Source organism: Saccopteryx bilineata, chromosome 7, assembly GCF_036850765.1.
Source record: "Saccopteryx bilineata isolate mSacBil1 chromosome 7, mSacBil1_pri_phased_curated, whole genome shotgun sequence".
Taxonomy (NCBI): Eukaryota; Metazoa; Chordata; class Mammalia; order Chiroptera; family Emballonuridae; genus Saccopteryx; species Saccopteryx bilineata.
In genome coordinates, this window is record NC_089496.1 from 92112851 (window position 1) to 92138856 (window position 26006).

At 37.9% G+C, this 26006-nt stretch overlaps 1 protein-coding gene across 2 annotated transcripts in view; it reads left to right on the forward strand.

The window, feature by feature from the left end:
* Positions 1-26006, forward strand: part of CFAP58 (cilia and flagella associated protein 58) — a 123562-nt gene that overhangs the window by 90715 nt on the left and 6841 nt on the right. For both annotated transcript variants that reach the window (XM_066239191.1, XM_066239192.1), the window contains exon 16: positions 23844-23963. In XM_066239191.1, coding sequence (XP_066095288.1) covers positions 23844-23963 — 120 coding nt within the window. The remainder of the gene's footprint in view (positions 1-23843; positions 23964-26006) is intronic.

Below are 26006 nucleotides of genomic sequence, written 5' to 3' on the forward strand. Positions count from 1 at the left end.
TAATCACGATAACAGTGAGGGATGAGAGACAGGGCAGCACATGAAAGAAGTTTTTCTAGGAATTGCAAATTCAAGGATGTGAAAGGGGCTGCAGGTTGATGTGGATAACATATGCCCTTCACAGTAGATGGTACCAACAAAGTTCTGAAGTTAATCTGAAATTACTTTTAGGTAGCTTTCTTTGACCATGACTGAATGACGTGGGTCTTAGGACCAAAAGAACCACTAGAATCATCACTTTTCAGTCAAGAGTAGAGGACATGAAAAAGATGGTAACACCAGGACCACTGAAATAACATCGGCTGATGTGCAATGATTCACGGGACAACAGAAACATTCGGAGACTGACAATAAAAATGTCATTTCTCTACGGTTGTTATTTTTCATGTTACCATCTCACCTACGGTCTTCTTTTGGAAATGAATCCATTTTGTATTACAGAACTTAACAGAAAAAATTTCCACTTCCCTAAACTTTTATAAAGTGCATTATGGAACAATTTGTGTTGGGTCTAATTATCCAAATTGTCGCTGCACAGTATGACTTCATACTTTTTCATCTAGTTTCCTGTCGTTATTTTTATAAAAAGGAGGTTACTTTGCATTCAGATTAGGCAAATGTGAAAACTTGATTTTTTTCTTCTATAATTTCAGATCTAAAACAACAGTGCTGCTCTATTTCAGCACTGTCCCAACAAAAATATAATTACAAATTTTCTAGTAGTCACAAGAACAAAGTAAAAAGAATCAGGTAAAATTATTTTAACAAAATATGTATATATATATATTTAACCCAATTTATCCAAAATAATGTCATTTCAACATGAAATGAATTTTAAAAGTTACTGATATATTATTTTACATTTTAAAATTCTAAGTCTATAGTATAGGGTATGTATTTTATACTTGCAGTGCATATCAATTCAGACTAGCCACATTTCTAGTGCTTGATAGCCACTTGTTGCAAGTGGCTACCATGGTGACCAGCATCAATCTATTTTATGGCCATGATTACTTGAGTACGAGCTCAACTGCTAAATTCTTTCTGGTTAACTGAGCATGTTAATATAATCTGAATGATGACACTCTTGGCAGTGGCTGAGAATTATTTAGTTATTTAGATGGGGCAGTCTTTCATCATTCTTTTTATTCACTCATTTTCTTCACTCATTCACTCACTCATTCATTAATTCATTCAATTAGAGTCCTACTTCATACCATATACTAAAATAAGATGTATTGCAAAGATTCTAGAATAAAATAAAAATGAATTTCCATATATTCATGGAGGGTGGGGAAAGCCACCCTCTCTAATTTGGGGAACAATATTAATGCAGAAAAGTAGTGCAATAGAAAACAGTAGAATATAACAGAAAACATACTCTCTACCCAACCAGAATGGTTAATATTAATAATGCTTTGTCACATTTGTTTCAGTTAAAAAAAATCACTAGAGCTTTCTGATTGAGTGAAGGCCTCTTTTTACCCTTTCAAAATCTCATTTCTTTTCTGATCTTCCTAGAGGCAGCAATGACCATGAATTTGGTGTGTATTTCTTCAGTACATTTTTTTTTCTATTTCTGCAAATTGATGCATCTATAAACAACAGAGAGAATTACTTGCATGTTTTACATTTACACACATGGTGCGGTACTGCATGTTTTATTATTTATTTATTTATCTCTCAACATTATATTTTTGAGAGATATTCATGTTGCTACACATAGATGTTGTAGATAATTCTATGTTATATCTCTAATATATTTATTTATTTATGATAAACATTTAATCCCTCCCAACTCTCACTATTATAAAAGTATTTATTTTAATTTAATTTAATTTATTTTATTTTTAAGTGACAGGAGGATATATAATGAGACAGACTCCTGCATGCGCCCCAATCAGGGTCCACCCAACAACCCTTGTCTGGGGATGGTGCTTGGGCCACCTGAGCTATCTTCAGCACCTAGGGTCCACGCTCAAACCAATCGAGCCACTGGCTGTGGGAGAGGAAGAGGGAGAGGGGAAGAGGGGGAGAAGGGGAAAAGGGAGGGGGAGAGAAGCAGATGGTCTTTTCTCATGTGTGCTCTGGCTGGGAAATGAAGTCAGGACATTCATATGCCAGACCGATGCTCTATCCACTGAGCAAGCTGGTCAGGACCTGTAAAAATATTACAACAGACATTCCTGTACAAGTTTCCTTGTATGCATATATGAGTATCTCTCTATGGTCTGTTTCTAAAGGTAGGGAAAGATTTTCTAAGTATTATACCAAATACAGAAATCACAAAATAAAGGAGTGATAGCTTTGTCTACATAAAATTTTAAAACATTATCAGTATAGCAAAAATACTTTAAAAATAGAAAGATGGAAAACAATATTTGCAACAAATATGGCAGAAAAAAGCTTAATATCCCTTATTATCTTTGATATATAAAGATATTTTGCAAATCAATTAAAAAGATGATTGCCTCAATGATTAGGTTGGTAGAGATCATAAGCAAACAATTGACAAAGGAAGAAATATGAATGGCTAATAAATATGTAAAATATAATTAACATGATTAGGAATCAAAGGAATGAAAATTAAAAGAATATATATATATTTTTTCCTATCAGACTGGCAAAGATGAAAAAAGAGAATAATGATACTTAAAGTGCTGCCTGACCAGGCAGTGACACAGTGGATAGAGCGTTGGCCTTGGGTGCTAAGGACCCAGACTTAAAGCCCTAAGGTTGCTACTTGAGCATGGAATTATGGCTTGAGCCCAAAGGTCACTGGCTTGAAGCCCAAGGTTGCTGGCTTGAGCAAGGGGTCACTGGCTCAGCTGGAGCCCCCCCCATCAAGGCACATATGAGAGAGCAATCAATGAACAACTAAGGTTCCACAATTATGAGTTGATGCTTCTCATCTCTTTCCCTTCCTGTCTGTCTGTCCCTCTCTGTCCCTTTCTCAAACAACAACAAAGAAAGATATTTAGTGCTAGTGAGAATGTAAGGGTAATAGACATTTTTATATAGAGTGGGTGGAGTTTAAATTGATATAAACTTTCTAGAAGGGTTTGGTAGGGGCATGCTTAAATCAAGTGGATATTTCTTTGTCCCCAAAGGGCCTTCTTCCTCAGGTTCTGTCTAATTTGTCTAACTTAGAAGACCTCAAAGTCTCCTATATTTCTCTCCTTAAAGCCTGGGTTTAAGAGTCAAGCCAGAAAGTCAACTCTCAGTTTCATGTCAGGGCCACTGAGGCAGGAAACATAAGGGAAATTCTAGAACCATAAATAATCAATGGGACCTGTAATATGAATGATCCATTGGGGACTAATAGGAAAAGGCAGAATGATTTTAATTATTCATAAAATAATAATAATAATAATAATAGCTAATATTTATTGAACACATACCACAAGCCTTATTTATTTATTTTTTTATAAATTTTTATTAATGTTGATGGGATGACATTAATAATTCAGGGTACATATATTCAAAGAAAACATGTCCAGGTTATCTTGTCATTAAATTATGTTGCATACCCCTCACCCAGAGTCAGATTGTCCTCCGTCACCCTCCGTCTAGCTTTCTCTGTGCCCCTCCCCCTCCCCCTAACTCTCTCCCTCCCTCCCTCCTGCGTCCTCCCTCCCCCACCCCTGGTAACCACCACTCTCTTGTCCATGTCTCTTAGTCTCGTTTTTATGTTCCACCAATGTATGGAATCATGTAGTTCTTGTTTTTTTCTGATTTACTTATTTCACTCCGTATAATGTTATCAAGATCCCACCATTTTGCTGTAAATGATCTGATGTCATCATTTCTTATGGCTGAGTAGTATTCCATAGTGTATATGTGCCACATCTTCTTTATCCAGTCTTCTATTGAAGGGCTTTTTGGTTGTTTCCATGTCTTGGCCACTGTGAACAGTGCTGCAATGAACATGGGGCTACATGTATCTTTACGTATCAATGATTCTGAGGTTTTGGGGTATATACCCAGTAGAGGGATTGCTGGGTCATAAGGTAGTTCTATTTGCAGTTTTCTGAGGAACCACCATACTTTCCTCCATAATACCACAAGCCTTATAATGTGCAATCTCAGACTCAGAAATTCTACACTGGGAATTCAGAGAAAAATAAATCAGTTGTGTAAAAATATGTCATACTGAAGATTCTTATTGTACTGTTATTTATGCTATATATAAAATATAATATTAAAAGTGGATCAATGATGATCATATACTGTGAACCAAAGAATATGACTAAATCAACCCAAGGTTGAAATACTCAACAATATGGTGATAACACCAAGTTAAACTGATGCAGTCAAATTGACATTGGAAAGGTCTCCCAAACAGAAGTGACTTTGAGTATGGTCTTGATAGAAGAGAAGATTTGACAAAAGGTGTGGGTAGTAGTGGGAGAAGGACATTCCGGAGAAATTAGTGGCTACTTCAAAAGGCAAGGAAGCTTGAGTGAACCTGGTGGATCAGGAAGTGACAGTGACTTAGTGTGATGAGCATACAGGGCGCATGCTGGGGAGCGGAGAGAGGACGGAGCTCTGAGACATTCCTCTGATGTCATGCTTGGAAGCTTTTTAGGATTTAATCAGAATAGCCACATTACTTGGAGTTATTTCAACTTGGGTATGTAATTCCATCAGAGTATTACTTGTGTTAAAATTTAATTTGGCTTACTCAAAACTATGCACCATTCCAAAGAATTTTCCATGTTAGTGAGATTTCCCTGAGCTACCTTCCATTGGCCCCGTCGCATGCTTTCATAACTTGGTAGTGTGAGGTCCTTTTTGTATGCAGCCATCATTGTCAGTGTATAGTTACACAGCTGCTCTGTTCTCTCTTTACCCCTCCGTCTGGTTTGGCTGGTGATGAAGAATGGTTGCAGGAGGTGGTTTGGCAATGGACTGAATAGAACCAATGGTGTGCTGGTCCGGGCTTTGGAGTTACACTGGCCTGGGTTAGAATTCTGAGTGTAATTTGTAGGTGTGTAATCTTGGGCAAATTACTTAACCTTGCTAAGACTCAGTTTCCTCATTTGTGAAATGGGATTGATGTATGAGGATTACTTGAATAATGTCTAAAAGTGGTTTTCAGAGCTTGTGTTGTGTGTTTAATAAATATTAGCTATTATTATTAATTTTTGAATAATTGTAATCATTCTGCCTTTTTCTGTTAGTTCCCAAGAGATCACTCATATTGTAAGCCCAATTGATTATTTATGGTTCTAGAATTTCTCTTATGTTTCCTGTCTCAGTGGGCCCTTGGTGACAGGAAGCTGGGAGTCTACTTTCTGGCTTGATTCTTGATCCCAGGCTTTAAGGAGAGAATTATAGGAAGCCTTGAGGTCTTCTAAGTTAGGCAAATTAGAGACTGAGGAAGAATCCCCTTTTAGGACGAAGGAATATGTAATATATTTGATTGAACCATGCCCCTAGGCCATCTCTCCCTCTTGAACCCCAATATTCATGCAGTGTAGTTCACCCACACTGGAAAAAAATCAGCAAGAAGCAATGATGTGTGCATGTGTATGTGTATGTGGGGGGGAGAGAGGGCAGGAGAAAGAGAGAGAGAGAGAGAGAGAGAGAGAAAGAGAGACAGACAAATATACAGAGAAAATAAACATATGGAACTAGCTAGGCAGCCTTAGCAGATGAACCCTTTGAGCTTGGGAAGTGATGGACCATTATCGATGGGCTCTCAGGGCCCTTTCCTTTAAGGGCTGCCCTCCTCTGATACTTGTGGTATCATCTGTGTCTATTTAGAATTGCTTTTATCACAACATATTGTTGGTTCACTCGTTTTTCTGTCTTTCTCATTAGACTCTAAATTCCTTGAGGACGACATAGTATAAAAGAAGGATTATGGTCTTTTGGAATTAGGTTTTCTTCAATTATTTAACCTGTTTGCCCAAGTGTAAAAGTGAAGATGCCCACTAATTTATGGAATTGTTATAAGGATTAGATATAACTTGTGAAAAGTAACCAGAATATATCAATTCCTTAATAAATATACTGCTCATAAAAATTAGGGGATATTTCAAAATGAATATGACGTTATAAAATATCCCCTAATTTTTGTGAGCTTTATAGTAGCTGGTGATAATGAGAATAACCACAACAATTGTTCTCAAGCATCAGGATAGATGGATGGATGGATCAACGGTTGGGTAAATGAATGGTTGGATGATTGTATGTTTAAACAGATGAGTAATCAGTTCTCAGGTGTGTTGTGATGCGTTATTGAAATGGCACATGTTTGAGCCATCTGTAATACGTGTGCTATAACGAGAGCTGCTGCTTTTGCTTCTGTTCCTCTTTCAAGTATTCTTTGTCCAATTCTCTCAGATTGCAAGATTGAGTGGGAAAGGGACTATTGTCATAATATAAATATATTCACTAGTGAACTTGCCAGTCATATGTCATGCTTCCTTGCATCATGTGACTAACTCCTGCTCACCTTGACATTATTGGACTCTCTTTTTCAGTAGAATTGTTCAATCTTACTAATAGGCGACAGGGAATGAAAATTCAATGCAAAGCATTTATAATGTAAAATAGTAAACTTTGAAAAACATGCCAGTATCTCATAAAGTCAATGCAGTGATATAAAAAAAAAAAAAGCCAGCATCGTATACAAAGGCAATAACAGCATCTGGTGGAAAAAGTGAAAATTGAACAAGTATAAATATAGATACCTCAAAAATGTTTTAACTATCAAGGATTAAGATGTGATTTGGGAAAAAATAATGAAGTCTTTGAATAGTTCTGATAAAATAAGTCCTTTAAAAGTAATTGGTCTCAGTATTTACCTAAGATACAAATAGCTTTAATCGTTAAAAGAAATTATGGATAAATCTTTCTATGTTAAAATTAAGAATGTCTGCTTCTCAAAAGAAGTTCTAAGGAAAACAAAGCACAGCCTGACCAGGCAGAGGTGCAGTGGATAGAGCGTTGGCCTGGGATGCAGAGGACCCAAGTTCAAAACCCTGAGGTTCCTGGCTTGAGTGCAGGGTGATTACAGACAGTGACCCCATGGTCACTGGCTTGAGCCTAAAGGTTGCTGGCTTGAAGCCCAAGGTCGCTGGCATGAGTCCAAGGTTGCTGGCTTGAGCAAGGGGTCACGGGCTCAGCTGGAGCCCCCAGGTCAAGGCACATGGGAGAAAGCAATCAATGAACAGCTAAGGTGCCACAATGAAGAACTGATGCTTCTCATCTCTCTCCCTTCCTGTCTGTCCCTTTCTCTGTCTCTGTTTCTCTCACTAGAAAAAAAAAAGAACGATTTTATACATCAGAGGTGGGCAAAAGTAGGTTTACCATTATGACTATGCAAAACAGAGTTTACTCTTGTATTATTATTTATTGTATTATTTGCCATATGAACAACTGTCAACCTATTTTTGCCCACCCCTGTTTTTATCTATTCAGAATATATAAAGAATTACAAACCAAGAAGAAACAGACAACTCAGTAGAAAAATAGGAAGACAATGTATGTGAACAGGAATTTCTAAGAAAGAGAAACAGAAATGATGAATAAACTTGAATAAATGCTCAAACTTATATAAGGAGAGAAAATAAATGTATGACCACATTGAGATACCATCTTATTGTTTCCAGAGGCAAAAGTTGAGATGTCTGTATTAGTTATATGTTGCTCTGTTACAAATTACCACTAATTCAGTGGCTTAAAACAACACACCTTATCTCATAACCTCAGTGGATCAAGTCCTGTGCTTAGGAATGCCTGACAACACTAAGCAATGGCAAGGATGCAAATCAGTGGGGATTTTTATTAAACACTTTGGAAAATAATTTTACATTATCTTACAAAGTAGAACATTTTTATATCTGTCAGACACAATCATTCCAATTCCCCCTCTATCTAGGTCTATGTGCTGGGAAGACTTGTGCTTGTAAACTAAGAAGCATGCACAAGAATGTTCGGAGCAATATTGTTGATATAGACAAAACCCTGGAAACAACCTAAATGTCCACCAATAGGAAAATGAGTAAATTGTAGAATCTCACCCGACAGAATAACATGAACAGAAACATACAATATCAATACATTTAAGAGACATCATGTTGAGTCAAAGAAAACTAAGTACACTTAGATATGTTTTTATAAAGCTCAAGTGAAGCAAAATTAAGTAATAGATGTATGATAAATGATATGAAAAAATCTTAGGAATGATAATGGGATTCAGAATGGTACTTACCCTGGCTGATGTGCAGGTACAGGGGTGAGATGGAGAAGGAAGTACACAGATGCTAGGTATTTGATAATGTTCTATTTCGTTTCACTATTATGCTTTATAGTTCTATATGCTATATAGTCTTTTGGATGGTTGTTATATAATAAAACCTTAAGAAAAAGTTGTACTGCAGAAGTGACATAAATGAAGACAGTCAAATTGTTCTATATAATTCTGTTATGTCAAAAACCCTAGTCATTTTAATAGGTTATTTTTCCAGTAAATAGTACATTATTAAAATTAAAATATAAAGTTTTCAACTACAAGACAAATAAACTTCTTTTTTTGAGTATTAGATCAGTTTTTTAAGGAAAAAATTACAGTGGTACCTTGAGATACGAGCAGACCAACATACAATTTTTTTTTTTTTTTAAAGATATGAGCTGCGACTTGGTCCATGTTTTTGTTCGAGATCCAAGCGAAATTCTGAGATACGAGTCGTGATTCGGGAAGCTGCCACTAGTTGGCACGTTGGTGCACGGGTCCAGTATCGGCAGCACAACACCAGCATCTCATTCTTTCTCACATGTTACCCGCAGAATCAAGTTGAATCTCGTGCGCTGTGCTCGTTCTTGCATTATTTTTGCAATTTTTACTAATTTTTTTGTGTGCTATCATGGGACTGAAGAAAGTGAGTGTAAAGGACAATGGTGAGAAGAATGAGAGAATGATGTCGATAGAAGTAAAGCAAGAAATAATAGAAAAACATGAACGCGGTGTGTGAGTGATTGAATTGGCAAGGCTGTATGACCGCAATACATCTACAATTTGTACCATCCTTAAACAAGAGGATGCCATCAAAAGTGCAAATCCAGCGAAAGGAACTACAATTCTGTCCCAATTAAGGACAAATATCCATGAAGAAATGAAGAAGCTTCTCTGCTGGTGTGGGTGAAAGAGAAAGAGCTGGCAGGAGATACAGTGATGGAGACTGTAATATGAGAAAAGACACGTATTATTTATGGCGACTTGAAGAAGAAAGAACCATCAACCTCAAAAGAGGCAGCAGAAGATATGTTTAAGGCAAGTCACGGCTGGTTTGAAAATTTCAAGAAGGGATCTGGCATCCACTCGGTGGTGAGACGTGGTGAAGCTGCGAGCGCTGACGTTAAGACAGCTGAGGAGTACATCTCACATTTTGCCACGCTTAGCACAAAGGAATGTTACATTCCCCAACAAGTGTTCGACTGTGATGAAACAGGATTGTTTTGGAAAAAAATGCCCTGGAGGACTTTTATCACCACAGAGAAGAATAAGCTGCCAGGCCATAAACCCATGAAGGACTGTCTGACCCTTGCATTGTGTGAAAATGCTAGCAATGACTGTAAAGTAAAGCCACTGCTAGTGTATTATTCCGAAAATCCTTGAGCCTTTAAAACTCACAAGATTCTTAAAGAAAAACTGCAGGTTATTGTGGCGCGCCAATGCTAGGGCATGGGTTATGCAGCAGTATTTTATTGAATAGGTAAATCTCATCTTTGGTCCTGCAGTGAAAAAATATCTTCAAGAAAATAAACTCCCGATGAAAGCATTACTAATCCTTGATAATGACCTGGTCTTGAAGATGACATTCTCGATAAGTTCAAATTCATGAAAGTCCTCTACCTCCCACCCAACATGACTTCAATCTTGCAACCTATGGACAACAGGTCATTTTCAACTTTAAAAAGCTTTACACAAAGCACTTGTTCTGCCGCTGCTTTGAGGTGACTGAGAATACAATTCTAACCCTTCGAGAGTTTTGGAAAGATTACTACAACATTGTGATATGTTTATGCATTATTGACTTGGCATGGCAAGAACTTACAAGAAGAACCTTGAACTCAGCATGGAAAAAGTTATGGTCTGATGTTGTTGCAGACAGGGACTTTGAAGGATTCGAACCAGAGACTGAGACTGAGGTAGAGCATTGGGAGAGATTGTGTCCCTCAGAAAGTTGATGGATCTCAAGGTAGATGAGGGTGACGTAAAGGAGCTTGTCGAGGAACATGAGGAGGAACTCTCAATTGAGGAGTTGAAGGAGCTTCTGCAAGAGATTAGTAGTGAGGAGGAGGTAGAGTTGGAGGAAGTGATTTCGACAAGTGAAATTAAAGACATGCTGGCAATGTGGGAGAAGCTTTCAAGTTTCATTGAAAAGAAACACCCAGAAAAAGTTTCAACTGGTCGTGCTTCAGCACTTTTTAATGACACTTATTTGTCACATTTCTGTAACATTTTAAAAGGCAGGCAAAAGCAAACCTCTTTGGGTAGATTTTTATTCAAAAGTCCTGCAAGTGACAGTGCTGAAAGTGCAGCCAAAAAGGCAAAAATAGGTGATAATTAAATGAAAAATATGTAATGTTAAGCTTAGGTTAAGTTTAAAGTTAAGAAAGTGCATTTTTTTACAATTAAGTTTTTGTGGTTTCATTTTAAGCAGTGGTCTTCAAACTTTTTACACAGGGGGCCAGTTCACTGTCCCTCAGACCGTTGGAGGGCTGGACTATAAAAAAAAACTATGAACAAATCCCTATGCACACTGCACATATCTTATTTTAAAGTAAAAAAACAAAACGGGAACAAATACAATATTTAAAATAAAGAACAAGTAAATTTAAATCAACAAACTGACCAGTATTTCAATGGGAACTATGGGCCTGCTTTTGGCTAATGAGATGGTCAATGTGCTCCTCTCACTGACCACCAATGAAAGAGGTGCCCCTTCCGGAAGTGCGGTGGGGGCTGGATAAATGGCCTCAGGGGGCCACATGCGGCCCGCGGGCTGTAGTTTGGGGACCCCTGATTTTAAGTAAAGAAAGTGGAGTTTTAGTTTTGTTTAAAGTAAAGAAAATGCAGTTTTAGTTTACAGTTAGTGTTAAGAAAGTGCAGTTTTAGTTTACATGTCTACAGTGCCCGCATTCCTTTCTCCCTCCCTCCTCCTTTGCCAGTCACCTCTGTTAGCCACACTCATCTGTCTCTAAGGTAAGAATACAGTACTAAATAACACTTTTTTCTTTTATTTCATATATTTTGTTATGCATTGGTAAAGTATACATCTGTGTTTCTTAATTAAAATCATGTCTTTTTTCATAATTTAGGATAGTTTGGGGATGTTTCACAGGGCTGGAATGGATTAAATCTATTTCAGTTATTTTAAATGGGAGAAATTTGTTTGATATACGAGTTGACTGACTTACAGGCTCAGTTACAGAATGAATTAAACTCGTATCTCAAGGCACCACTGTATAGTCAAACTTTTTTTTTTACTGCATCTTATGGAAATTGGTCACATGTTAAGTGTATTGACTTTATTAAATTTGCCTTTTGATTGTGAAGCTCTTATCTAATTTATTAATACAAATGTTACTGTTTTTACTGTTATTCTCACCATAATCCATCTAACCTATTTCCGTTCCTATGGTCCACCCACCAAATGGATGTCATCCCTACCTTTGAATCCACCCATGCACAGAACACTATTTTTTGTACTTCTTTGGGGACCTGGAATTACTCTTGTCTTCTTTTATGACTTAGTTATTTGTTTTTCGTCAACTGAATAGTAAGCTCCTTAAAGTTTTTGGTTTTACTTATCTATGTATGAAATATCACAATAATATGCATAGTACTGGTACTAGATAGAAATTTAGTTGACTTGAATTTTCTAGAGCTGTTTTATTACAGGTTTTTGCAAAAGTCAACACTATCACTACTTAATATACAAATTTTTCACATATATTAAGTTGCTAAGAAAGGTGCAAAGGTGAAATAAGTCAACCATTTTATAAATGAAGTTCAGGCTAACCTAGATCATTATATATTTTGTATAGGACTTCACAAACATATATTTGCATTTGGAAATAAAATCACTTACAAAATGATCTCTCAAGAAAGTTTGTATTGCTTCTATCAGAATGCACCAGAAGCATTTTTCCAGTTGTTACAAAAATAGAGAAGGTTAGTCCATGCAAATTTCTCATATGCCTCATAAAACACTTAATCATCTACATCCGAAGCCAAGAACCACTGTGTAACCAAGTAGTTCCCTGCTCATAAGGAACTCAGCTGTGTAATTCTGTCCCATCCCCAAGTTCAGCATACCCTCTCGGGGCTTTACCACTTCATGACATCGTAAACAAGATAGGTCCAGAGTTCAGTTTAGCTGGCGTTTTTGTTATAAAGCTAATAAACAAAGAAAGACTCAAGGTATCAGCCATTATTTTTTCCTTTTCTAAAGTTAGATAGAAATGCAATATGTTTACAGAGTTTTAAATTTATTTTTCTACTAATAAAACCAGGCATTTCTAGATAAATTAGGCAGTGTTCTGGAGTTGCCTTTATATAGAGAGGGAAGCAATTTTGCTTAAGATTGGAAATCTGGCTTTAGTCTTTTGTAAAGAATTATGGGTAGGGATAGGAGGATAGAAAATGGACTGAAACCAGGCAACGAGGCAAGAATGTATTGCATTTTTTTTGGGGGGGGAAATGAGTTATGTGTACAGTTAGAATTTCTGTGTTTAAGGATGCTGTTGGGAAAAAAGTCAACACACATTATTTAGTTGAGGACTGTAGTTTGAGTTATGTTTGCATTTTACACTTCCACGTACCAGTGTGCGCCTGTGCACAGAAGTAGAGATTTCAGAGCCAATTAATTGAATCCATTTACAAGCTTTATGAATTAAAAAAGTGTTTGAAACCACCCGCAGTATCAGAAAACCACTCCAAACACTTAACTGAGAGATCAAGGTTTGTGCATCAAGTGATTTCCTGAGTTATATACAAGATAGACAATGAAAATATTTAGTTCAAAGTTATGAAATTTATAATACCAGTGAATTATACAAGCCCTGCTAACTGGAAGATGTTACCCAATGGTCTATTTCAAATAAAAGTTCTCAACATCGATATATCTCACCTCTGTTGATGGGTACTACTAAAAGATAATGGGCTAGTTTGCTGACAATATAATTGCTAACAACAGAATTACTGAGCCCCTAGAATGAGTAGAGCATAATAGTAGGTACAAAAGATATATAGAAAGATTCTTTGTGGTTCTGACCTTAAAGGCTCATAATTCAATTGGAGAGAGAGAATGGATTTATAAAGATTAAATACTGAAATAACATAAATGGTATCTGTTGACATCTGCAAAAGACATTTTCTGTGTGTTCTGTGATGTAGCCTTTCTGGGAGCCCTAGTTCTGGAATTAAAAAAAAACAACTTCATTTTGAACCCATTGGGTGAGCTAGAGCGAAGACAAGACAGTATCTCTTTTCTGGGAGTACATGGTATCCAAGCACCTGAGTGGGCGGCTCTCGCCCTGGTAGGTGTAGATAAGTGCGGATCTTTGGCTCACAAGGAAAGCTGCCTGTTCACATGAGTTAGCTGGTCTCGGGGTGAGATGATTATTCCCAGAGCTCACCCAGGCAAATCGATGAATCCAAGGTGAGCAGAATCAATGCATTGGCATTTGCCAAATACAGACTCAGATTTAAACAGAATTAACTAGTTTCTCTTAGTCAGTTATTGCCTTGAGTAGGCGAGCTGAGGAGGAAGAGCGGTTAAGGTGCAAATTGAACATGAACTACCTTCTGTTTTCAGCTGAAGGTGCCAAGCAAAAGACAGGGAATATAAACAGGCAGTGAATATAAAATTGTAGCTCTGTGGGGAAAGGAGTTCTGTGAGCAATTCATTTTTTTTTCCCTCTGAATTGTACCCAGAATAGCACTGAGTCTTATTTGCATAGACCGTTCAGAATATAGAGTTTTAATTTATTGTCAGATAAAATATAGACTCCTGAAGTCTGCATGATTCTTTGTTTCCAATATGGCAGTTAGAGACTGTAACCATGTAATGATAGCATTATTTGAAGCTAATGCTGTAATTAATTACTTACCACTTTAAAAGGAAGCCACCATTGACAATGAACTTGGCAGAGGCCCTTGTAACAAAAGAATCCACAACTGTGAGTGAGTCTGTCCAACCGAGAGACTAGGATATCTAGGAAGAGAACATATCTAAATAGGAAGGATGGACATAGTACGATTAATGCTGCAAGACTTCCTCAGCCAAACAGAAAGCTAGCCTCCTGGCATGAATAGTTTAGCTTTTTTTCTAGTATAGCTGTTCATAAAGTAATTTAAAGAGTGAGGCATGAGATAAAATGGTATTGATATCTGGTATGAGCAAACTCTGAATAAAGAAACGCCAACCTGAAGATGCAAGCTTTTGTTGGTGGGGAAATAATAAAGTATTTATGATTTTCTTTTGATGTTTCATTGACATATGGTACTTCTAAACCAGTGACAAATTAATTGACTTGGTGTAAAAAGAAATGGAGGCAACTTAATGAAGAAGGACAGGTTATGTGTCACAAGGCAGCTGGTTCTGCCACTGCTGGCTGATGGAGACAATATACATCGGACAGCAAATGAGTCTCTGTTGCCTAAGATAGATTCTCTTTATAATAGAATTGCATGCTTTGTCTCTAAATGGGGTTATTATACACACCATTGCACAATGTTTGAAGAGCTTGGTTGGCCCTTTTGGAGGGTTAGGAGAGAAATAAATTGGAAAACAATTGTACTTAAGACCTTCAATCCATCAAACACTCCATATTTATCTAAATTACTGGCACGTTCTCCCCAAATACAAATCTGTATGATACACATAGCTAGAATGTTAATGCTGGCCAGCCTTCACTTTGGTTTTATCAGGTTCCCCGCTGTAAGCATAGACTAACATTATGCGTTGGAGCCTGGCAGTGCGTTTTGCCCATGGCCCTCCCATTCCCGTTCCCTCTGCTCTTCATACACTCCACTGTCCTAGTCCCCGAGATTCCATTTGGTACTTTTTCCACCGACTGAGAACACACATGTATGTGTCACTTGTCCTGGATTATTGAACTCTTAGAACTTTTTGACTTTGAATACTCACGCGGGTTTAATGCTAATTTACTCAGTGTCTTCATTTTCCCCCTACACTGTTCCCGTTGCTTAGTTATCTTTTACAATAAATAAATGCATTTCAATTCACTTACCACTTCTAAAAAGCCCAGGAAGTTAAAGAAGACAGCAGGATGAGCGGCACCATTGTCCCCTTTATATGAACATTACACGTCTTATTAGGGGACATGGGCAAGGCTCATTCAGATGGTGTCGGTCAGGGGAGGTGGAAGGTTGGTCATGCTCTTCCTGCTAAAGCCCTCTAACCTGGCTCTGAACCTGGCTCTATCATTCTATTATCATGTAGCTTTTAGGAATTATGTAGCTCAATTTGATCTAGATTCTTTTAGGGTTATAACATAATTTCAAGCCCCAGCGGAGGTGTTGCACGGGAAAAGTGATCCTTGAGTAACTCAGGATGAGATTTTTGACTTGTCCAGGGACTCGGAACATCATTCATTCCTGTCGACCTTGGGATTCTCACCTATGAGGTGAGGCAAGAATGTTTGCTTCTTCCAGCTTTTCTTCTGTGTCTCTCTCCTCCCTCCCCACCAGGAGCAATCGAAAAGAATTATTCCTATGAAAACCTTTGAAGGTTCCTGGAGTAAGATGGCTTTTCAGCTTCAGACATTACATGATTCTGTCCCACACTGGATTGTGTCCTCCTCATCAGTGTGGGGTTCTTTGCTTTTCAAGTCGACCCGTTCTTCTGGTCTAGAGAAAAGTAAGCTGAAAGAAATGGACAAAACAGTTTCATGGACTTCTCCACATATTTATTACCCTTTCCAAATTGAATCCTTGTCAGAAATGTTATTTCCCCAGCAGAGCAGGCATTAAGTGGCTATAGAAAATAAACTCACCTCTGATATCTTTCTCATCGCTTGCAGCCTCCGCTGACTGGGAAGATTATATTGTCATGTGTAATGGGGGTGCTGTAGAGCAAGGCAAAGTCACCCTTTAGCAATTCCTTTTGCTGATGTTTTCTTCTTTTGCATGGGCTTTTGAATCTCCTTGTCATTTCTTGAATTACTTCTTTTTTTTTTAATCTTATTTTTATTAATTTTAATGCAGTGACATTGATAAATCAGGGTACATATGTTCCGAGAAAACATCTCCAGATTATTTTGACCTTTGATTGTGCTGCATACCCCTTACTCAAAGTCAAATCGTCCTCCATCACCTTCTATCTGGTTTTCTTTGTGCCCCTACCCTCCCCCCACTCCCTCCCTCTCCTTCCTCGCCCCCTCCCCACCCCTCCACCCCACTCCCTGTTACCATCACATTCTTGTCCATGTCTCTGAGTCTCATTTTTATGTCCCATCTATGCATGGGTTCATATAGTTCTTAGTTTTTTTCTGATTTACTTATTTCACTCCGTATAATGTTATCAAGGTCCACCCATGTTATTGTAAATGATCCAATGTCATCATTTCGTATGGCTGAGTAGTATTCCATAGTATATATGTACCAAAGCTTTTTAATCTACTCGTCCTCTGATGTACACTTGGGCTGTTTCCAGATCTTCGCTATTGTGAACAATGCTGCTATAAACATGGGGGTGCATTTCTCCTTCTGGAACCATTCTATGGTGTCCATGGGGTATATTCCTAAAAGTGGGATGGCTGGGTCAAAAGGCAGTTCGATTTTCAATTTTTTGAGGAATCTCCATACTGTTTTCCACAGTGGCTGCACCAGTCGGCATTCCCACCAGCAGTGCAGGAGAGTTCCCTTTTCTCCACATCCTTGCCAGCACTTATTCTGTGTTTTGTTGATGAGCGCCATTCTGACTGGTGTGAGGTGATATCTCATTGTGGTTTTAATTTGCATTTCTCTAATAATTAGTGATGTTGAGCATTTTTTCATATGTCTATTGGCCATCTGTATATCCTCTTTGGAGAAGTGTCTATTCATTTCTTTTGCCCATTTTTGGATTGGATTGTTTGTCTTCCTGGTGTTGAGATTTACAAGTTCTTTATAAATTTTGGTTATTAACCCCTTATCAGATGTACTGTCAAATATGTTCTTCCATTGTGTAGTTTGTCTTTTTATTCTGTTCTTATTGTCTTTGGCTGTGCAAAAGCTTTTTAGTTTGATGTAGTCCCATTTGTTTATCCTGTCTTTTATTTCCCTTGCCTGTGGAGATAAATCAGCAAATATATCACTGCGAGAGATGTCGGAGAGCTTACTGCCTATGTTTTCTTCTAAGACGCTTATGGTTTCACGCCTTACATTTAAGTCTTTTATCCATTTTGAGTTTATTTTTGTGAATGGTGTAAGTTGGTGGTCTAGTTTCATTTTTTTGCAGGTAGCTGTCCAATTTTCCCAACACCACTTGTTGAAGAGGCTGTCTTTACTCCATTGTATTTCCTTACCTCCTTTGTCAAATATCAGTTGTCCATAGAGCTGTGGGTTTATTTCTAGATTCTCCGTTCTGTTCCATTGATTTATGTGCCTGTTCTTATGCCAGTACCAGGCTGTTTTGAGTAAAATAGCCTTGTAGTATAACTTGATATCAGGAAGTGTGATACCTCCCACTTTATTCTTCTTTTTTAAGATTGCTGAAGCTATTCGTGTTCTCTTTTGGTTCCATATAAATTTTTGGAATATATGATCTATATCTTTGAAGTATGTCATTGGTATTTTAATTGGTATTGCATTGAATTTATAAATTACTTTGGATAATACAGACATTTTAATGATGTTTATTCTTCCTAACTATGAGCATGGTATATGCTTCCACTTGTTTATATCTTCCTTGATTTCTTTTATCAATGTTTTATAATTTTCCGAGTACAAGTCCTTGGTTAAGTTTACTCCTAGGTACTTTATTTTTTTGGTTGCAATAGTGAAGGGGATTGTTTCCTTAATTTCTCTTTCTGACTGTTCATTGTTGGTGTATAAAAATGCCTCTGATTTCTGAGTATTAATTTTATATCCTGCCACCTTGCTGAATTCATTTATCAGGTCCAGTAGTTTTTTTCCTGAGACTTTAGGATTTTCTATATACAATATCATATCATCTGCAAATAATGATAGCTTTACTTCTTTTTTTCCAACTGGAATGCCTTTTATTTCTTCTTCTTGTCTGATTGCTGTGGCTAGGACTTCCAGGACTATGTTGAATAAGAATGGTGAAAGGGGGCACCCCTGCCTTGTTCCTGATCTTAAGGGGATTGCTTTTAATTTTTGTCCATTGAGTATGATGTTGGCTGTGGGTTTGTCATAGATGGCTTTTATCATGTTGAGGTATGTTCCCTGTATTCCCACTTTGCTGAAAGTTTTGATCATGAATGGGTGCTGGATTTTATCAAATGCTTTTTCTGCATCTATTGAAATTATCATGTGGTTTTTCTCCTTCCTTTTGTTTATGTGATGAATAACATTGATAGATTTGCGAATATTGTACCAGCCTTGCCTCCCCAGAATAAATCCCACTTGATCATGGTGTATGATTTTTTCCATATATTGTTGGATCTGGTTTGCTAATATTTTGTTGAGGATTTTAGCATCTATATTCATCAGGGATATTGGCCCATAAGTTTCTTTCTTTGTGTTGTCTTTGCCTGATTTTGGAATCAGAATTATGCTTGCCTCATAAAAGGAGTTTGGAAGTCTTCCTTCCTCTTGAATTTTTTGAAATAGCTTGAGAATTATAGGAGTTAGTTCTTCTTTGAATATTTGGTAGAATTCAGTTGTGAAGCCATCAGGCCCAGGACTTTTCTTTGTTGGGAGTTTTTTGATAACTGTTTCGATCTCATTTGGTATAATCGTTCTGTTTAGGTTTTCTGATTCTTCCAGATTGATTTTTGGAAGATTATATGATTCAAGGAATTTGTCCATTTCATCTAGGTTGTCTAGTTTTTTGGCGTACAGTTCTTCATAGTATTTTCTTACAATATTTTGTATTTCTGTTGTGTCAGTTGTTATTTCACCCCTCTCATTTCTAATTTTATTTATTTGAGTCCTCTCTCTCTTTTTCTTGGTGAGTCTAGTTAAAGGTTCATCAATCTTGTTTACCTTTTCAAAAAACCAGCTCCTAGTTTCATTGATCCTCTGTATTGTTTCTTTAGTCTCTATGTCATTTATTTCTGCTCTGATCTTTATTATTTCCTTCCTTCTACTACATTTAGGCTTTACTTGCTGTTCTTTTTCTAGTTCTTTTAGATGCAGGGTTAAGTTGTTTATTTGAGCTTTTTCTAGCTTCTGAAAGTGTGCCTGTAGTGCTATGAACTTCCCTCTCAGTACTGCTTTTGCTGTGTCCCATAAATTTTGAGTTGTTGTATGCTCATTATCATTTGTTTCTAGGAATTTTTTCTTCTTCTTTGATCTCATTCTTAATCCATTCGTTATTTAACAACCTGCTATTTAGTTTCCATGTGTTTGAGGATTTTTGAGCTTTTCTGTTGTGGTTGATTTCTAGTTTTATGCCATTGTGATCAGAGAAAGTGTTTGATATGATTTAAATCTTCTTAAATTTGTTGAGACCACTTTTGTGCCCTATCATGTGGTCTATCCTAGAGAATGTACCATGAGCACTTGAAAAGAATGTATATTCTGCTGCTTTAGGGTGGAAGGTTCTGTAGATATCTATTAAATCAAGTTGATCTAGTATGTCTTTTAGGTCTGCTGTTTCTTTGTTAATTTTCTTTCTTGAGGATCTATCTAGTGATGTTAGTGGGGTATTAAAATCCCCTACTATTATAGTGTTGCTGTTGATCTCGCTCTTTATATCCATCAAAGTCTGCTTTATATATTTAGGTGCCCCTATATTAGGTGAGTAGATATTTATAATAGTTATATCTTCCTGTTGGATTACTCCCTTTATCATTATGTAGTGGCCTTCTTTATCTCTTACTATATCCTTTGTTTTAAAGTCCAATTTGTCTGATATAAGTATTGCTACCCCAGCTTTTTTTTCATTTCCATTTGCATGAAATGTTTTTTTCTATCCTTTTACCTTCAACCTATGTGCATCTTTTGTTTTAAGGTGTGTCTCTTGTAGACAGCATATGTATGGGTCCTGTTTTTTTATCCATGCAGATACCCTATGTCTTTTGATTGGATCATTTAATCCATTTACTTTTAAGGTTATTATTGATATGTAGTTGTTTATTGCCATTTTATTCTTTAAAGCTGTATTCCTCTTTTGCTATATTCTTTTCCCACTTAGATCTGTTTACACCATGCCCCTTAACATTTCCTGTAACATTGGTTTGGTTGTAATGAATTCCTTGAGTTGTTTTTTGTCTGGGAAACTTTTTATTTCTCCTTCAATTTTAAATGATAGCCTTGCTGGATAAAGTAGTCTTGGTTGTAGGTTCTTGTTCTGCATTACTTTGAATATTTCTTGCCATTCCCTTCTGGCTTCAAGTGTTTCTGTTGAGAAGGCTGATGTCATCCTTATAGGGGTTCCTTTGTAGGTGATAGCCTTTTTTTCTCTCACAGCTTTTAATATTTTCTCTTTATCACTTAGCTTTAGTATTTTAATTATGATGTGTCTTGGTGTAGGTTTCTTTTTAGTGGAGTTCTCTGTGCATCTTGAAATTGTGAGAGTTTCTCCTGCATTAATTTAGGGAAGTTTTCAGCTATAATATGATTGAATAAACCCTCTATTTCTTGTTCTTTCTCTTCTTCTTCAGGAACCCCTATGATGCAGATGTTATTTCTCTTCATGTTGTCACAGAGCTCTCTAAGAGTTTCCTCAGACTTTTTGAGTCTCTTTTCTTTCTTCTTCTCTGCTTTCATGCTTTCATTTCAGTTGTCCTCCAACTTGCTGATTCGATCCTTAGCTGTATCCATCCTGTTTTTAATTCCTTCCATTGAGGTCTTCATTTCTGTTATTGTATTTGTCATCTCCGACTGATTCTTTTTTAATATTTCAATATCCTTTTTTATACTCGCTATTTCTTTATTTAGGTGTCCATGATGACCATCCATTGTTGTTCTAAGATCCCTAAGCATCCTTGCAATCATTATTTTGAACTCCACATCTGGAAGTTTGATTATTTCCATATCACTCAGTTCATCTCCTGAAGGTCTCTCTGGTGGTTTCATTTGGATTGCACTTCTTTGTCTTCTCATTGTGTCTGGGGGTCTTCTTTGTAGAGCTGGTTGAGTCTAGGCTTGGTGTTGTCTGCCTCCAGTTTTTACTTGTGTTGTTTCTAGGTCTTCTTGGGTTGGTATCAGCTATTATTTGTAATCCACTTTGGGATTTGAGCGTCTTTGAAGTCTTGATTTGTTTGTTTTCTTAACAGGTGATTGTCTTGTTTGCTTATCTCAGCAGGGGGCTTATTTGAAAATGTATCCAGGAATGAGGTGGGTGTTCCCTGAGGCTCTGAAGTCCTTTTCTGCCAGTTAATCTCTCTGGGGGCAAGTTGCTTTCTCAGCTTCAGTAGGGGGAGGTGTATCTCAGATCTCCATGGAGACCTGAGTTACTGCCCCTCCTCCCCACTTCTTGTTTTCAGCTGTGTCCTGTTGCACTGATTGGAGCTGGAGAGATGTCTTTATCTCTGTGACCTGGAAGTACTTTTGTATTTTGCTTTGTGGAAGGATCAGCCCCTCCCCCAGTTATGGCCGCCTCCAGCACTGAATGAGTCAGCTTTTTATGTCATCACCTATATTCCTCTCCCCCTCACCATCCGTCTCTCTCTTTCTTTTCTTTTTGGAAGACAAGCGGGCCCTTTCAACACACCTTGTTCCCTGGTCGCCAGGCAAGTGGCTGTGAGCAGTATTTAATGCTCTTTTCCTTGGAGTGAGAGCCCAGTCTCACCCCCCCCATTCCTGTAAGCAGGGGAGATTCAGGCGCTCCCTACCAGGTTTGTTGTGGCTTCTTTGCTCCTTGGTTTTTGAAAGCTGTTCTTGTAGTCCAGATTTGGTTTTTCACGCTGATTGTTCATAAATTAGTTTATAATCCAGTTTGGTGGTGTGAGCTGGGAGTCTGTGCGTCTGCCTACTCCGCCGCCATCTTCAGGTCCTCTGGAATTACTTCTTAAGTGGTGGGTATTGTGTTAAGTGTGTTTCTTCAGAAACTTATGACATCCAACTAATTTTTAAGTTGCTATGCTCTTTTGAAAATAGAGCCATGCTATTGATGAGAAAATTTCTATAATTCAGCCTGAGAAAAGAAAAAACCCCCAAAAAACTAAGACACATGGTAACAATGACTAATTAATGACTTCTCTTTTACCTGTTTTTAAAATGATGTTTATGTTCTTTGGAAAAAGCAGATTATTTGATGACAATGTTAAGAATACTTAACTCTAAGTAAGAAATTGTTTCCCTTTGACTAGATGTTTCATTTAATGAGAGGGCTTTTATTTACATTTTGTTCCTTTAACATGATTAGCTTAAGAAAACAATATGTACAGAGACTAATGAATAGAGACTAGACACTAGTCTTTATCAATGTTTGTTTAAATTAGTGTGGTTTAGAGAAAGGGGAATTTAGAATTGAAATGCCTTATAAATAAATCTTTCCTTGTAGGTAATATTTTTAGTTCCAGGATCTGAAAGCACGTTATAAACAATTAAACTTTAGGGTACAAAAGGGAATTCTATGTTGTTTATTGGTTAAATTAAGTTACCGAATTATAATTTGTTTTGGGTTTTTAGGAAGTCCTTTCTTTTAAGTCTACAAATTTGTGTGTCCTAGTTTTATATTTTTATTATTTTTTGAAAAATGTATTCCCTTAAACCATTTTCGATATCTTTTCTTCCCATATTTCTTAAAAGACTCATTTTCTCTACTTTCTACTCTTGATTTGTTTCAACCTCAGTGACTTTTGCTCCCAAAACATCACTGCAGCCTTCTGAATGAGTCAGTGGCGCTATGCTAATCGTCTACCCCAAAGGCCATTTCAGTTCCTCTCCTGTTGCTTCTCTGTAGCCCATTGGATGTCATTGACCATTCAAATTGTTCCTCTCGTTTTAAATGTCTGCCTTTTTTTTTGGTTTTGGGGACTCTCCTTTATTTTCTTTCTCCTGATCTTTCTTACTTCTCCACTCCATAAGTGCCAGCTCTCCCCCAAATCTGATTTTCCTGGTTCACCTTGGCTCGTTGTCCTGGGCTCCCAAAGTATAAAGGATGTGGCCCCAAACCACATCCTGTGTGTGACACACACAGTCTAGTTCCAACCAACAAGCCCAGCCTGTTCTCTGTGCTCCTCCCTCCTCCTGCCCTGTGTACTGGTTGACCCAGACTCCCCCTTCCTATGGCTGAACTTTGGCCTGCAAAGCTCCCCTTTTCTCTCTGTGCTTGGGGAAAAAAATACTTACTTGTTCTTCAAGTGACAATTTAAGCTCCATTTTTGTGAAATCCCCCCCAACTCCTGCAACCAGAATTGGTCACTCACTGCCTTTACAAAACACTTCATTGATTTCTTCCATCACTGCCCTTGTCTCTCAGTGCTATGATCGTAAGTTTGGGTAGAAAGGGACTTTATCTTCCTCATCTGCCTTATTATTTGTTTCCAAATGCTGGACACATCCTAACCTTTTGTCAGGGTTAGCTTGATGCATCATTGAATGAATCTGTGAGTGAATGTAATCCACAAGGAGCTGTGAAGAGCTTAGGATGGTCCTGAAGCATCCTGCCCATGCTGCTAAAGGCTCTTTCCTTGTCTTGCTGGGGCTGCTGATCTCTACATGTGCTTATGCTCTCCACCAGGGAAAGGAGAAGCTGTATGTGGAACTGAAGCACGTCCTGGCCCGGCAGCCCGGGCCCGAGACTGCAGAGCAGCTGCAGATCTACCGCCACTCGCTGCAGCAGAAGACCAAGCAGATCAAGGTAAGTGTCCTCTGTTCCTTCCTGGCCAAACTTGGGGAACACATCAGAGCAAGTCCACTGCCTCAGTTCAACAAGCCGGGCTCCCAAATGCCATACTCCACCTTACTTGGCCTTTTCAGCACTTTAGTCCCAGGAGATAGCAGGGCTGCCTCAGGGCTTCCCCTCTGCTGCTAGACTTATAGACTCCACAATCCTTCATTTCCCGAAAGAGGGGAGTGAGAAAGTGAGGAAAGAGTTGGGGTGAGGATGATGGCAATGGAATGGAAATTTTGGGTGTAGGGTTTGTATAGATGACCTCGAGATGATTTAGAGGGACCTGGATGGTGGGGAAGAACAGAGGAAACCTGGTGACATCGTTGCCCACGGAGGATGACCACTGCGCCAAAGCAGGTTTCTGCTCCTCCGTTCCACCTGAAGTAAAGGTACCCAAGGCACCAGCTACTCCCCAGCCCCAGGACCTCGCTTCATGATCATCTATCAAAGAAATTTCCATGAAGGGGAAGTAAAACTGTGCAGGAGTCCTCTTGGCAGATATTCCCTGCTAAGTGACATAGAACCTCAGTTGGGGAGATGGATTATTTTATTCTTACATGTGCCTTTTTAAAGTTCTCCAAAAGACTGTGCATTCCCATTATATTTTGAGCTTTACCTCCTAAGTGCCTACTTCGATGTTCTTGGCATGTCAGGGAAGTCGCACACACACACGTGCACAGAAGGTAGCACACGCCAGCTGAATCCTGGCACTTCCCTGCACATCGAGGGTAATACTTATTGCCTTTCTGCCTGGGGTAAAATAGATGTGATGCTACTAATACAGGACTAATCCTTTCACAGAAAAGGACATCGCAATAGTACATCCTTTTAGTTAAAAAAAAAAAAAAAGGCAGATAGAACAGAAGTCTAATTAGAGCATTAATTTTCAACTTATCACTCTAAGTATTCACACTATCATTCTGAGACATAATTCAAATTTTACATGAGGCATAATCTTTCGATTATTTTCATCCCTTTCAACAGTTGAATATTTCAAACAGAATAAAAGCTTATTTTCTCAGGGGTGGGTATAGAATGGGAAAGCTCATGGTTGTCTTTACTGTTGGTAGCCACACTTAGCACTGGATTGCGTTCGATGGCTAATAGGAGTCTTTTGTCACTTTCACCCTTTATTTCTGAAAATCCAGATTTTTTGCTCTGAATGAAATGTGACTTTTAATGAAAGGTTCAGAGGCGGATGGGACCAACCCTCTTGACCGGTTTGTCCTCATTATCTGGATTCTATTTTAGGAAATTCCACACTCACTGTTTGGAAACAAGATCTTGATTCCTAAGAGTTTCACTGTTAAGATCAATTTTATTTCAACATGAAAATCATATTCTTTAGCTCGTGATAACACAGAATCGTTTTCAGGGCAATTAGCAGGAAAGGGTTCAGAAGCAGTTGAACACTCAACAGATAAAAATCCCCCTTTTATGCTCTTTTAAAAATAGTGAGGGAGAGGAAAAACAAATCCCAGTCTATTGCCTGCCCCTTAGAACAATAGGCTTTCTTTTCTCTCCTCAGTTTCATGGGGAACACCCCTAGCTTTGGCGTGCTTTCTGTATTCTGTGTAGATGAGTCAATTTCCATTCTTCTTGCCCAGCCTGAGATCAGTAGCATCTATTAAACACCACAATGGAGGAGGCAGATAATCAGGCTTCCTATTACAGCCCCCCACATGCATTAGGCTCTCCCATGCACATGTCATAGCTCCCTGATTCTTAGAGAAAAGCACCCCAGTGGGGATAAAGCCAAAACCTGTGAATAGTCCCAACGAATACAGTACAAAGATGACAGGCATTTAGCAAAAAACACATAAATTTAATTCCTACTTAGTGTGGTGGTGGCAGGATAATACCAGATTTTTTTTTTTTTTTTTGCCATAATCCTCAGATGAATTGCATTTCCTCGTGATGTCTTTCCTGAATGCTTTTTAAAAAGGGTTTTAAACTCAGTTCTGTACTATATGTGTGGGAGATTTTCTGTCTTTCCTTACAGTAGTCCTT